Consider the following 16,594-nt stretch of genomic DNA (forward strand, 5'->3'; position numbering starts at 1 on the left):
TTGGTTATTCTAGCTGTTGTGGTCATTATGGGATTGCTATGTATTGTTAACTTGAAATGCTTGAAAGGATTGGGTTTAGTAATGCTGATTATGTTTAGGTGTTCTTGTTTAGGTGTTTTGTGTTTATGATTTTTGTTCTTGTTTAGATGATATTGATTAGGTTAAGTGGTTGGAATGTTATGTTGTAAAATTCAGGTGAACTTGGAAGGCTTGAGATGTTTGTTGTAAATTTCAAGTGAACTTAAATGATATTTGAATGAAAATGAAAGAATCAATAAAATGTGTTTCCATATTACCTTATGTTAAAACTGATTTTCATTCACCCAAAATAGTACCATAATTCTAGCAAAAAGAAAGTTATGTTTGTGGAGCATACATTGACTTTAACCTATAAATTGCATCAATCTAAACCAAAATACCAACTTAAGTGTAATCTAATTCTAAGATGATTGTGTCAGTGGAGCTTGTGATCCCTGAGACACAACAGCCTGAACCTCCACAGCCTTTGTCTTCTATTTCTTCTTTTTCTTCTCAACGCCAGCAACCTCAACCTCACTTGGGCATGCAAACTGCACATATGGTCCACTTGAACTAGCCTTTCCTTTTGCTTTTTTCCTGCTTGTTTCCACATTTTGGAATCTTCCTGTCAGCAACACTTTTGCCTTTACATGTCCTATTGTTATGTCCAAACTAGTTGTATTTCATGCATTTCATTGTCTTCATCTGTCTTGGTAGCACACCAGGATTTATTGGCTCATCATTTGACTTATTCCTTAGCTTTTTGGGCCTTCTTGGTGCCCTTCTCATAACTGATGGATTGATGTACTCACTACTTGTGAGTGGCCCAAAGTCTTGGTCTATTTGATGGTAGCACAATGTGAGAGTAAATAGCCAGGCATTGTGATTTCCTACAACAAAAAGTGAGATGTATTGTGAGATGTATTGTGCCAAACCAAATAAATATTGAAGACATACACTTACCTATAGTAAGATGCCACATAACTTTCAACAGCCAATCCATTGTGCCAAATGCAGACAATAGCATGTGCACAAGGTATACCAGTTAGGTCCCACCTACGACAAATACAAGACTTTTCTGCCAGATTCATAATATATGTATCAATCTCATTAGATAGGCTAAACTGAGTCATTTCCGCATCATCATGCCAAGTTTCCTTCCATCTCCCAGTTGCTCTTTTATTTTTTTCAATTATTACCTGAATCTTAGGACATATATCACCATTGTACCTTTCAAGCATCTGCCTTTGCCTTTGCTTTACAATCCTCATTGTTATATAATGCTTTACACCCTCAAGTGAAGTGATTACTGTTTTCTCCCTTAAACCAAGCATTACCCTATTGAAAGCTTCACACATGTTGTTGACCTGCAAATCACTTTGAGTGTTAGTGCTAAATGTTGATCTTGTCCATTGTGTAGGTTGAACCTTAGCCATTTCATTGTAAGCCTCTCCATTTATGTCATACATTTTCTGCATTTCATGGTTCCAATCTGGTATAATAGTAGTTCTAGCAGCTTTCCACAATAGCTCATTCATGTGTGCTCTTGAGAAACTCTTCTTCCAATTCCCATAAAGATGCTTAACACACAACCCGTGTTCCACATTCTTATCTAGTCCTTTAATTTCCGCCACAAGTCCCTGACAAATCATATACATAAAGTTACATACAAGCAGAATTTTCTTCATCACTTCTAACACCTTCATTGTTCACATTTTCTTTCTCACCTCTAACCTCCTCCATAACAACTTCTCCAACATCATAATTGACTCCAGCTTCATCATTCCTAACCTTATAATCAAAATCACCAAATTCAACTACATCTGGAATCCACTTCATGATCAATAAAAATATCTACTACATTATACCCTTTAGCATCTACAACAAGCTCCAACATGTCACCATCAATGTCTAGAGGTTTAAGTCTGTGTTGAAATGATAGCTTTGGATGTTGGTACCACAAACACTTGATTTCTGTATATCCAACACTAATGACCATATTTTTAATGTCCTCATAGTTCAACATATCAGCATCACAATGTCTTCCATCTCATAGACTAGACTCTCCACGTGCAATTTGACATGGAAAGTTACAAATCTACCCCATGGTTAATGCGTATCTTAAACTTTTGGTCCTCACTCGGCCTGTGCATATCACAACCACAACATTTTGTCAACAATAAACCCTAAACTAGCCTTTCCTAAACTATCCACAACATTTTGTCAACAATAAAATTACCAAAAAACCTTAATTTCTAAGACTTGTTACATACTTGAAACAATATTTCGGGTTCTGCTCTTTGTTCCACCATGCCATTCCATCTCTAGCTTTTTCATTGCCCTTCTCTGCCATGGTCGAATCGATTTGATGGGATGAAGGAAAAAGATGATTTTTTGTTCTATGAAATCATGTTTTTGTTAATTGTAATTTTTAAAAATGTTTAAATGTTTTTGTTCCACCGCCATTCTATAAAAATCAATTTCATGAATAAATAAAAAACATTTTCCGAATATGCATTGCTACATAAATGTTTTTTTTGGCCACATCAATTAGAAATTTGACACATCAGCATTTAAGGAAGGGTAAATGGGGATCAGGACTAAAATTGCAAAAAAACATGATAGTATAGGAACTGCTATGTTCGATTTGAAAAAGACAAAATCAATTTCGTAAATGGGTGAAAATGTGAGAATCAAATATACAATTATACCATATATTTATTTACTATTTATAACATTATTACACAATCTGTAATCGGTATGAATCTCTAAATAAATATTTCAAAATTTAAGTTTTTATAAGAAAATTTGATAGAATCTTAACTCATAGATCAGTTATGATTCATGACCAATGCAAAGAAAACACGTTTCAGTAGCTCTCCCAAGAGTCTCATCACCAAAACAATGACCATTGAACACTTTACCCATTCCGCCATTTCTATTTGTATTCATAACATAACCCAATCCAACGCCGGCACATACAACTAAGGCTATTTTTGGACCTCTGAATTTGAGAACCGGATCGGAAATTGGACCGGTGGAACTGAACTAATGGACTAATCAAAATGTTACTCGGTCCGAGAATGAATAATTTTTTTATACGATATCAAAAATGGATATTGTATTGAATATTTTTGTCGGATATCCGAAGTAACTGTCCGGTTTCGGTCCAACAAAATAGTCCATCACTATTTCGGTCCGATCCAAATTTATTCCGATTACTATTTCAGTCCGATTTTTGGGATAGCAAATATCTGGACCGGACTGGACCGATAACAACCCTACCCGCATCTTATGCAAGTAGCTCTATCAAAAAACGTATCCGCCGAAATGATGACCTATTACATACGTGGCACACTCCAATTGGACAACCATAATCGAATAAAGGTGCTATAATTAAAGTTGACGAAGCAAACGATTCAATAAAGAAAATTCCAACACAAAGTGAGAGTATATAAACCAATAAACTCAACATGAATACACAAAAGAGTGAGGCAACTCACAAAACTAAAGTGAGATCCTTTTTTTTCCCCAATTTTTGTCTTTTCCTTTCCACACCCCTTTCATTTTCTTCTCCCTTTCTTCCATTCCTCAAACAAATCATGCAATTCACACATCATGAGTTGGTAGTAATAGCAATACTAATGTCACTCAAATCAGAAAGATATCAAAAAATTTAAGTTTTTATATTTATTTTTTCTTTGTTTGGTAAAGTATGTTAACAGCTATAGATATATACAATGAAGAACTGATGAAAGCACTAGAGCCTTTTATGAAAACTGGCTCTTCTTCATTAGTCTCTGAACAACAATCACACAATTTGAATCCCAATTACCAAACCCAAAGAAGCTCTATTGGTCTCAACCAACTCACTCCATCACAAATCCTTCAAATCCAAACCCAATTCCAAATCACCCAACAACAACAACAACAAAAAAGTACTCTCACTCTCACACAAAAGCCCGTTCCCATGAAGCACTTTGGAACTCCCTCAAAACCGACGAAACTCTATCGTGGAGTTAGACAGCGTCATTGGGGAAAATGGGTAGCTGAAATAAGACTCCCAAAGAACCGTACTCGTCTTTGGCTTGGAACCTTCGATACTGCAGAGGAAGCAGCTTTTGCTTATGATAACGCAGCTTATAAGCTTAGAGGCGAATTCGCACGCCTCAATTTTCCAAACATGTGCCACTATGGAAACTACAATCCTCTCGCTTCCTCGGTTGATTCTAAGCTTCAAGCTATTTGTGAATCCTTAGCGGTTTCTCAGAAACAAGGGAATATTGAAAAGCCATGCATCTCTGTTGAAGATGTAAAGCCGGTTGTTTTTGTTCCTGAACAACAACCGAAGTATGAATTGGTTTTTCACGAGTTTGAGGATTTTAAGGTTGAGAATGAGAAGGCGGTGTTGTTGTCTATGTCTGATGAATGTTCGCCTGGTTTGTCTTCTCCGGAGTCAGGTGTTAGTTTCTTGGATTTTTCGGATTCTTGTCGGTGGGATGAAGTGGAGAATTTTGGGTTGAAGAAGTACCCTTCTGTTGAAATTGATTGGGAAGCATTATGAGTCTGAGAAGTGATTTAGGAAGTATATGTTTTTTGAGTTTACTATGTTTCTGTATTTTGTAATTTAAGGATATGGTCCGGTGTCTTCGACGGCGTCTGCAATGAAGTTTTTGACATTTGCAGGTGTTTTTGTTGAGATAGCTTGGAGGTTTTAGGGTTCTAAATTAGAGTCATCTTAATGGTTTACTATTATGGTCTAAGGTCTTCTCGGTCTGCTGGAGTTTTTTTGTTCCTTGCATGATCATAGGAGCTTCAAATTGTGTCTTGGTTACTTTCTTCTTGTAATTTTTAAGCGTAAGCTATTGTCTCTGTCTAAATAAATACTAGATTTAAATATACTTTTTTTTATCTCTTCAATGATTGTTGTCTTTGGTATTAAATCATATAAATTTGTTTGTTTGGAATTCATCAATGCAAGATAAGAGTCTTTTAAAGATAAATTGTTTAATTTGAAAACAAATCATGGGATACTGAGTGACTAAGTGGCTTAAAGAACAAGGATCTTTGATTTTAATTTTGATAATAACAAGATTTAAAAAAGAATAGTTTTGTTCTCTAATGTTTTTTACATGTGTAAAAAATTATTGAAAAGGCTCTAATTTATATATACTCTAAAAAGAACATACGAATTTACTTATGTTAAATCTACTTATGTTAAGTGATTATTTGGATTAAGATCATTTAATAAGATATCGAATCTTCGCATATCTATTGAATTCACTCACGTATCCTCTAGATGAGGCTTACATAGTTACCATCTGCTCAAGAGATGCTCAAGAAAGTCATCATATTCCTTTATTCAAATCAACGTTATATAATCAACACTTTGATCCTCTCTATAGACGATCAAGTTGTTATCCATTAGTGACTCGTCAACTGATGTTTAGAAGATAATTTTGTGAAGAACAAATTAGATGATTTCTCTCTCAACGTAATGAATTCATGTTTGAAAGACAATTAGAAATAATACACAAGGTACTATGGTATAATTAGTAAGTGATAATTCTTATTATTAGTGCAAGGATGTATGAAATTATTCTACTAAATAGTACGTTGGATCACAACTACTCTACTCCCAACCATTGTCTCATGCAACTGCCCAATTAAAAGAAATTTTATTTATTCTCTAATTCACTCTACATTAGATATAAAAACATTCACAAGAAAGAAAACAAAAACTTTCACTAACAACTTTTGAGAACGAGCTATATTCAACTCAAAAAGAAAGATAGAATTATTCAAATATTCACCATTTTTTCCTTGACGCTAAAAGTTACCACCTTTTAAATTCTATTGTTGATTGTCTTTGACATTAGTAGAGACATTATTAGCCTCGAACATCTCCAGGTTTTCAAATTTTGAGCATTGAATTTAGAGATATTTTTAGCCTCGAACATCTCCAGGTTTTCAAATTTTGTGGTAAGGAGTTGAAGTCTTGACATATGAACTTTTGAGGTACTTTCATGAGCAACTTCAAGAGTTTTCCAAACATCTTTAGCACTAGTGAAAGTGTTAATAGTCCTGAAGATATTTTTGTTGACTCCATTGTAAATAACATTAAGAGCACGAGAACTCCCAAGCGCAACTTCATCTTTATCAAGTGTCCAATATTTTTCATGCTTGATGGGTACACAATTATCTTCAGCTGCGAACGTTATAGGAGTCCATCTTTTGATAACTACTTTCTAAGTCTTGATATACATGGATTTAAGAAAATCAACCAAGCGAGCCTTTCAGTAGTCATAATAAGTACTATTAAGAAATGATAGACGATTGACAAATCCTCCTTCTTTGGTATTGTCTATCTTAAACATAATAAAAATAGATACTATAGAACACAACCAACAATAATAGGGTACCTGCTCTGTTTTGAAATTATGTTCGATCAACAACATGATGTTTGACAAAAGATTTTAAGCAATGTGTGAGACAAGATGATCTGAATTATTCACTGACCATTAAAACAATAAATGAAAAAAAAAGACACAAAGAATTGATAATCCAGTTCACTGCAATAGACACTTACGTCTAGAGGGATGTAGCCCAAAAGAAAGAAAAATCACTAACTACCAGTAGTCAATAGTACACAATGATCTCATATGAACTCTCTTATTTAATACATTTTTTCCTAATACTATCAGTAAATTTCAACTCAGGCTCCCCTAAATCTGAGTTTCCCTCACTTTCACACAAACACTCTCTCAAGTGTTTGTAAGAACCAATTATTGTGAAGCGACAAATATCACAATTACAAACTAAACACTATATCTCTCTTAAGTATGAAAGACTAACTAGAATAGAGTATTACACAAAACACATACTTAACAAAACTCGAATATGGAACTCAAGTTTTTTTTTCAAAAGGATGGTCTTCAAATAAGGAGAACCATGCCTTTATATAAAAAGGAAAATGCTAACGAGTGCCCTCAGAGCACTAGTTAAGAATTAAAAAGGTAAGTGAGCATTGTTTAATAGATTAAGGCTTCATTGCAACTTTGGTCCCCCTATTTTATTATTTTTTCGATTTTGGCCACCTCATTTTTAAAACCACGATTTTGGTCACTCTTTTGAGTTTTCTCTTAAAAAAGAGATAAAATTAGGGACTATTTTTGCATAAAAAATAAAATAGGGGGACGAAAATTGCACAGAAAACTTAAATAGAAGACTAAAATAGTAGTTTTTAAAATAGAGGGATCAAAAAAAATAGGGGGACTTAAGTTGCAACTAAGCCATAAATTAAAAAGATAAGTTTCTTACTCAAAACTAGTGTCTTACCCGTGCGTTCGCACGAGTACCCATCATTTTCGCGCATTGTGATTGAGAAAAATAAAAGATATTAGTTAAAGATTAAGTTTTGGGTAAAATTGAAAAAGTTATAAAAATAGTAATATTTTATTTGACAAATTATAATGAAGGAAAAGTTTTAAAATCGCAAATTCACAAATTATAATGAAGAAATATTCAATCAAATTATATAATTCAATTAGTGATAAATATTTAATATAATTGATTAAACTACAAACTATTGGCCCAATCTCAAACTATCAGCTATGGAGAATCGATTATTTTTGCTAGCTAAGGAGAAAATTAATTATTTTGGCTCAATTATAACTACAAACTATCAGCCCAATCTCAAATTATCAGCTCTCTCTTGTAGGCCAATGAGAAACCACTACAAAATCCATTTATAATAATGATTCATTCAAAATACATAATTAATAGAAAAATACTTTGATCAGTTACTTCATGTTCCCATTAATATTCATTATTTTGATAAGTAACTTCGTATTCCCGTTAATATTTCAAATTTCTTCCCGTTAATTTTCAATATTTTGATCAGTAACGTCATGTTATTGTTCCCGTTATTATTTTGATCAGTAACTCCTTGTTCCCGTTAATATTCATTATTTTGATCAATAAGTTCGTGTTCCCGTTAATATTCCAAATTCGTTTCCGTTAATATTCAAAAAAATTATCAGTAACTTAATGTTTTTGTTAATATTCAAAAATTTATCAGTAACTTCGTGTTCCTGTTAATATTCAATATTTTGTCAAAAACTTCGTGTTCCCGTCAACATTTATTATTTTGATCAGTAACTTCGTGTTCTCGTTAATATTCAAAATTTGTTCCCGTTAATTTTTAAAATTTAGATCAGTAACTTAATGTTTCCGATAATATTCAAAATTTTGATCATTAACTTTGTGCTCCCGTTAATAATTAATATTTTAATCAATAACTCCGTGCTCCAGTTAATATTCAATATTTTGATCAATAACTCTGTGTTCCCAGTAATATTCAATATTTTGATCAATAAACTTCATTTCCCGTTAATATTCAATATTTTGCCCAGTAATTTCATGTTCCCCTTAATATTTAATATTTTGATCAGTAACTTCGTGTTCTTGTTGATATTCAATATTTTGTTCAATAACTTCATGTTCCCGTTAAAATTCAATATTTTGATCAATAACTTCATGTTCCCGTTAACATTCATTATTTTGATCACTAACTTCGTGTTTCCGTTAATATTCCAAATTTGTTCTTGTTAATATTCAATAGTTTGATTAATAACGCCATGTTTCCGTTATTATTCAATATTTTTAGCAGTAACTCCATGTTCCCGTTAATATTATATACTTTGCTCTGTAATTTAATACTCACGTTAATATTCAATATTTTGATTACTAACTTCATGTTCTCGTTAATATTCAATATTTTGATTAGTAACTTCATGTTCCTGTTAATATTGAATATAGTTTGATCAATAACTTTGTTTTCCCGTTAATATTCAATAGTTTGATCAATAACTTTGTGTTCTCGTTAATATTCAATATTTTGATAAGTAACTTTATGCTCTCGTTAACATGCCATTTTTTATCAGTAACTTCATGTTTCCGTTAATATTCAATATATTTAATATTTTGATCAGTAATTTAATATTGTCTTTAATATTCAATATTTTGATTAGTAACTTCATGTACCCATTAATATTAAAAAAAATTCTATTAATATTCAATATTTTGATTAATAACTACATGTTTCAGTTAATATTCAATTTTTTATCATAACTTCATGTTTCTATTAATATTCAATATTTTGATGATATTTTTAAAACAAAAATAAATTAATTTTAATATTGTTTAAAAATATTTGATGATAATTAAAATATTTTATAATAACAAAAATCTTAAATTGACAAATTATAATGAAGAAATATTCTATCAAATTATATAATACAATTAATAATAAATATTAAATATAATTAATTAAAGTCAATTTACAAATCAAATATATTATTCCATATATAAAAATATTTCAATCAATAGTTAATTATTCCTATATATAAATATTTTTGTTTTGGAATTATTTATAAAACTATTTAAGTCAATTGTAAATTTATTCTCGTTATTATTCAACATTTAATTAAATGTGTTAATATCAGTACCATATGCGTGTACCATATAATTATCCGTGTGTATCCGTAATATATTATTTTGTATTTGGATAGAATTGACCCCATTAAAGTTTTAATGATAATATTTCAATTATATTATATTATATATAGATAAATAGATATTGATTATTGATGAACTTGTCCAGTTAAAATTTTAAATTTTATAAATGACAAACAAATTTTATGATTAATAAAAAATATCATACCATTTTGATATTATTTATTCATATATTACTTATGTTTCATTCTATTACTATTTATTCATACATTACTTATGTTTCATTCTATTACTATTTATTCATACAGTATTTATGTTTCATTCGATTACTTATGCTTATTAAAACCCATAGTTATTTTTAAATATGTTTTAAAAAAAATAGTCAATAGATCTAATATATTTATTTTATTTAATAATCTCTAAAAAATTTCATTATATATATATATATATATATATATATATATATATATATATATATATATATATATATATATATATATATATATATATATATATATAACTTTCAGATTTAATATTTTAAATAATTTAGTAGTATTAGTAAGAAATCTTATTAAAGTGAAAATAGAAAATAGTAGTTAGTTTTTCTATACAGAGAATGACGAGGACACATGTTGTATTTTAAATATTTTGAAAATATATTTTTATTAACTATATAAATAGAAAATTATTATATATTAAATACTTCTATTTTTACTAAATGTTTAATATAATATACATAAGAACCAAATATTATATAAATAAATTAACCATAATGAATCTACATAATTAAAATAAATATATCATATAATATATATATATATATATATATATTAAAATATTAAAAAAGTATGATATCTTATTTAAAATTTGTAATTATTTATTTGAAATTTTAATTATTTAAATTTCAATTAATGTTAATTATTATTTTATAGAAAATATTCTTAATTATTTTGTAAAATTCACTACAATTAGATTTCAAAGAATAAATTGTTTGTTTGGTGGAACCTTCTTACTTCGAATTTTACACCAGAATTATTCTTCACCGTGATATGAATTCTTAAAACAAATACTTACAACTTACAACAAAAGAGAAAGTAAAAATATATTATTTATTTAATTTAATTTAATACCAATACCAATAATATGATAAATTTTTCATAATAGTAATTATGTATTTTTTTATGAAGAAAATTCATACAATATATAAAGGCAATAATGATATGCCTAAAACACTTTATTTTTATAATAATAATTATGCATTTTTTATAAAAAAAATCCATACAATATATAAAAGCAATGATATGCCTAAAACACTTTATTAAAATATGTATCTAATAATATTTTAAATGAGAGGTTAGAAATCTTCTAACCATATGAAATTTGATTTCAAAATTATGTTGATAAATTTATTATTATGGAAAGTTTCTATTAAATAATTTTGAAGGAAATCAAGTGAGATAAATTATTTTTATTAATTTTTAATGATAATTTGATTCACTCAATTTTTGGTGATACAACGTCAATATAATTGGAGTACTAAATATATTTGTAACGTATTTATTTTACCAATTAAGATATTGGTAAGTAATTGATATGATTTTAATGTATTGATTCTATATCAATTAAATTATTCCCAACGTAATGATTTTAACGTATGGGTGGTTAAAAAGGCTTTTATATCTTACAAAATTAGATAATTTTAGGTAAATCATACAAAAGTACAATATTTTTTCAAAATTATATTTTTTTAAGGTAAATCATACAATATTGTAAAAACAGTATAATTTTGTAAGATATAAAAGTACAATATTTTCTCAAATCCAATAATTTAAAAATACATATTAAGTACTAAAAGAATAAGAAATCAAAAGTTGCAATCACATGCATTAAATCATAAATTAAAAGTTGCAATCAATCAATCAATGATTACTAAAGGTAATTATGACATTTAACATTTTTTATAGGTAAATGATTTATGTCTTTTCATTCTAAACTCTTTATTTACCTAAAAAAAATATACTGTTTTTTTCTTTATTCTTTGATTATATTTTCTTATACATTTCAAAATCATGTATATATTTTTAATTTGTAATATTTTATTATATTCTATTTTTATTTTTTTTGTTCGACCTTACATATATAAAAATCAATGGTTATGATTTGGAGTAAGGGTTGAACACTTACTCTTGGAGTCAATATAACCCTCCTCATTCATATATATATATATATATATATATATATATATATATATATATATATATATATATATATATATATATATATATATATATATATATATATATATATATATATATATATATATATATATATATATATATATATATATATATATTTATTGATAAATATAATTTTTTAATTTGACCTAACTAAAATATTCTTTAGTTCTATGAATTAATATACAATATTATGTTATTTATATATTATAATATCTATAATTTTTTATAATTATAGAGATTTAATATAAATATCACTCAAACATAAAATCAATTAATCAATGAAATGTATTTATCAAAATTTGCAATAATATACCAATTATTTCCATATCAAGAAAATAAGTGTGCTGCTTCATTATTTCAACAAACTATTCTTTAAAATCACGTTCAAATCAATTGCAAATCACATTAAATCAAAAATTAAAATAATAAATCAAAAGTTGCAATCAGATTAAATCAAAAATTAAAGTTGCAATCAATTAAAAGATGATTATGATATTTTTTTTATAGGTAAATGATTTATGTCTTTTCATTTCAAAACTCTTTATTTACCTAAAAAAATATACTGTTTTTTTCTTTATTCTTTGATTCTATTTCTTATACATTTCAAAATTATGTATACATTTTTAATTTGTAATATTTTATTATATTATATCTTTATTTTTTGTTTTGTTCAACCTTACAATAAATAAATATCAATAATATTTTATAAAACTAACTTTATATATATTGATAAACTTAATTTCTTAATTTGACCTAACCAAAATATTCTTTAGTTCTATGAACTAATATAAAATATTATCTTATTTACATATTATAATATCTTCAATTTCGATAATTACTAAGGTTTAATATAAATATCACTCAAACATAAAATCAATCCATCAATCTATGAGATTTATTTATTAACATTTGCACTTAAAATATAAAAAATTAAAGTTCATTCTATGAATTAATATAAAAGATTATGTTATTTACATATTATAATATCTACAATTTCGACACTTGCGCAAGCATAATCCAGTAATTTCAAGCAGATTCTCCATTGTATATTGACACCAGCCAACTTGATTTTTGCTGCTCAAACTTTCAGGGCAGTCAAAGAAGAATATTTATTTCAAACGAATCGTATAGACGATGTTTGCTACTGTCTGCACCAGAAAAAATTCTAAAACACATGGATTAGGACAATATTTAAATGGTTACTAAAAGAATAGAAAATAGGGATTGAAAACAACCCACGTAAAAAACTAACCATATAAATTGTTACTTCAGAATGAACACTACAAATTCAACCTGCAAATAACATGAAAGATATTTTCTATCAAGAAAAGAAAGGAACAAATGTTAAATACCGGTATGTCCATGAATATTCGTGGGAATGATTGGAATTACAAAAATAGTATAAACCAAAATTTCCACGATTAGGTTTGATGGACATGATAGAGAATGTGAAAGTATGATCGGTTATATAGTAAGGTAGAGGACTTGGAAGGCAGAAGGGTTTAAAGTTATGGATCGAAGAATAGAAAGTTATGGATCGAAGAATAGAAGGTTGAGGCTGCTGATGTGGAATATTGTGCAGCTGATGTGGACAGTCCCAATGATCAAGAAAAGGGAGACTTTATGATAGATATGCGTATTCAATGTATTGAAAACATAAATAATTAACCTTTTTAAAGAATATTGTGTGTATTCAATGCAGCAAATCTAAGATATTTTCTTTATTTGAAATACTTAATCAGTGTTCCGAGTACACTCCTTAACATGACCCATATAAAAGATATGATCCGGCTAAAAAAACCTAATAGATTTTAATTAAAACTCAATTGAATCCAAACCAATTTTTTTTAGTGAAGACCTATTTTGGTCCCTCATAAATATTACACGAGTCAAATTAGTCCCTCACAAAAAAATTGACCCAACTTAATCCCTTACAAAATATAACCGAATCATATTAGTCCTTCTGCTAATATTTTTCTCAAATCGGTTTTTTCTACTTCTAAACCGATTCTTTTCATACTTCTAAACTGTGACTGGAATGACACGTTAGATTTTTTTTAAATACTAAATTAATTTTTATTTTTAATTTCATTTTTAAACAGTTATCAATGAGTAATATCAAAAAAGCTAAAATTATTTCTTATAAAGTAATTTTTAAACAAGTAATTTCCATGATTTCTACTAATATTAACAAATTCTATACATAAATTTTTACCTATGAGGTCTCAAATCCAAGTCCCTTCAAGTTAAATGATTTTCACTTTACAACTAGACAAATCAATTTCTATCGTTAATAAAGTGACTATCATTTACAACTAGAAAAATCAATTTCTATTGATAGTAAAACAACTATTATTTACAACAAGATAGATCAATTTCTATTGTTAGTAAAGTGATTATCATTTATAACTAGATAAATCAATTTATATTGTTAATAAAGTGATTATCATTTACAACTAGACAAATCAATTTCTACGATTAGTAAAGTGACTATCAATAACAACTAAACAAATGAATTTCTATTGTTAGTAAAGTGACTATCATTTACAAATAGACAAATCAATTTCTATTGTATTAATTTGACTGTCATTTAATCTGAAGAGACTTAGGTTCGAGACCATATTGATACAAATTTTGTATTTTTTATTTTAAATTTAGAATTGTTTAAGATTAACCACGTGGGTCTGAGTTCAACTCCTTATAAGAAACAATTTTGGCTTTTTTATATTATTAATTTATAATTGTTTAAAAATGAAATTAAAAATAAAAATCAATTTAGTATTTAAAAAATGAAAAATAAATAAAATCCAACGTGGCAGTCCAGTCACGGTTTAAAACTAGAAAAAAAATCGATTTGAGAAAAATATTAGCAGAAGGACTAATATGATCCGGTTAAATTTTGTAAGAGATTAAGTTGGGTCAATTTTTTTGTGAGGAACTAATTTTGTAAGAGATTAAGTTGGGTCAATATTTTTGTGAGGAACTAATTTGACTCCTGTAAATCAAACACGAGATTTTACACAGGCTAATCTTGGAACCAAGTGAGAGATTTTAAACCACGCTAAACTCACGAACCAAACAAAGATTTGACGGGAAATCTCATGAACCAAATGAGAACTTTTAGACTGGGATTAGCTATGAACCAAACAAAGATTTTGACAAACAATCTCATGAACCAAATTAGATCTTTTACACTAGGCTTATCTTATGAACCTAACGGGGATTTTGATTGGCTAATCTCACAAACCAAACAGGCGCTTTCCCTAGTTTAGATCACAAACCAAACAACAACTTCTCGCAACAGATATTACATTAAAGACAAAGACCTCTTACATAAATTACAACACTAACCCAAACACTACAAAAATAAAAAACCCCACTTGATATTTTTCACTCTCAAAGCACTAAAGTAATTTAGCGAAAAAAGAAAGAAATGAAATAGAGAGAGTTAGAAAGTGAGAAAGTATGTAGAAATGCGTTTTCTAGTGTGCTTTGAAATTTAGGAGAAGCCCTCTATTTAAAGGAAAAAAATTTGGCTCAAAAAAGAAAAGTATCCATGATCCTTTAAATATCATAATTGATTATACATCAGAGTTAATCAATTATGAGCTTCAAAATAAGACAACCTTAATTCCTAAAAAGGAAATCCTATATCGACTAGTGTTTTAATCGATTGGGAGTGTTGTTAATCTATTAAGAATTTTTATGCCTTACTATAATCAATTGGTTAAGGTCCCCAATCAATTAGGTAGTGTATAAAAGCTTCCTAAATGTTTAGGAACATCCTTGATCAATCCCATAAGCACTTTGGTGGTTCTTCTAAATTTTTTAAGGTGTTTTTAGCAAATAGAGAGGTTTACACACATTTAGGTGAGTGTGTGTATTATAATGCCCTAAAATGCTTTCAGGATTATCGACTCACCCCACAAACCAACACATGTCTTTTCAGCATACTTTGTCCTCACTCACACATTTTCCGAGAAACATTCCAAAAGCTCATTCATCGAAATGCTACTCTAGGTCAAACCTCCTTAACTGCGAAGTCCTTACCTATTAGGAAATAAAAAAGAATATGCATCTTGTTGGTATAGGTAGTACTAATCAATTCGTATAAGCCTTCATTCAACAATGCAGTCCCTTCCCCGTATATTCTTAGGATCCCTCTCATTCTGATGTCAACTCGGAGACCACTCTCCGCCCTCGTCGACCTCGGGTGTTACATGCCCACCAGCTTCCTTTAGGTTTGTCCCCGAACCATATAGTACTGAGAGAAGTATGCTCTGATACCATTTGTAACGCCCCAAATTTCTTTTAGGATTACCAATCAACCCCACAAATAAACACGGGTCTTTTCAGCACGCTTTGTCTTCACTCACACGCTTTTTGGGAATCTTCCCAGAAGGCCACCCATCCAAATACTACTCCAAGTTAAGCCTCCTTAACTGTGGAGTTATTATTTGTTAGGATAACTAAAAGAAGACGCATCTTGTCGATATAGGTAATACCTATCAATCCTTATAAGCCTTCTTTCAACCATGTAGTACCTTCGATGTACAACCTCAGGATCCATCTCATTCTGATGTGAATTCGATGACCACTCTCCGCCCTCGTCAGCCTCAGGTGTAACATGCATTGCCTTAGTAATTTAAGAATACTCAAATATCTTTATAATACTCTAATCACTCAAACATCGACCGGACTAAAGTTGCCTCTGCCTCTTAGGGTTTAACCATTTTTGTTTTGTTGCTTGTCAATTTAGTTTTTAGTTTATTTGTTGTAATTTAGTATCCTCATAATTTTGTGAATTTTAGCATTGAGTGCTT

The 16,594-nt window shown here is 28.8% G+C and overlaps 1 protein-coding gene across 1 annotated transcript; it reads left to right on the forward strand.

Moving 5' to 3' along the window:
* The first annotated feature begins 3,496 nt into the window (after positions 1-3,496).
* On the forward strand, positions 3,497-4,938 carry LOC131632107 (ethylene-responsive transcription factor ERF060-like). The gene has a single exon (XM_058902878.1). The coding sequence runs from the start codon at positions 3,734-3,736 to the stop codon at positions 4,580-4,582; it is 849 nt and encodes a 282-aa protein (XP_058758861.1). The 5' UTR covers positions 3,497-3,733; the 3' UTR covers positions 4,583-4,938.
* The last annotated feature ends 11,656 nt before the right edge of the window (positions 4,939-16,594 follow it).

The sequence above is a fragment of the Vicia villosa genome, unplaced genomic scaffold, assembly GCF_029867415.1.
Source record: "Vicia villosa cultivar HV-30 ecotype Madison, WI unplaced genomic scaffold, Vvil1.0 ctg.000910F_1_1, whole genome shotgun sequence".
Lineage (NCBI taxonomy): Eukaryota > Viridiplantae > Streptophyta > Magnoliopsida > Fabales > Fabaceae > Vicia > Vicia villosa.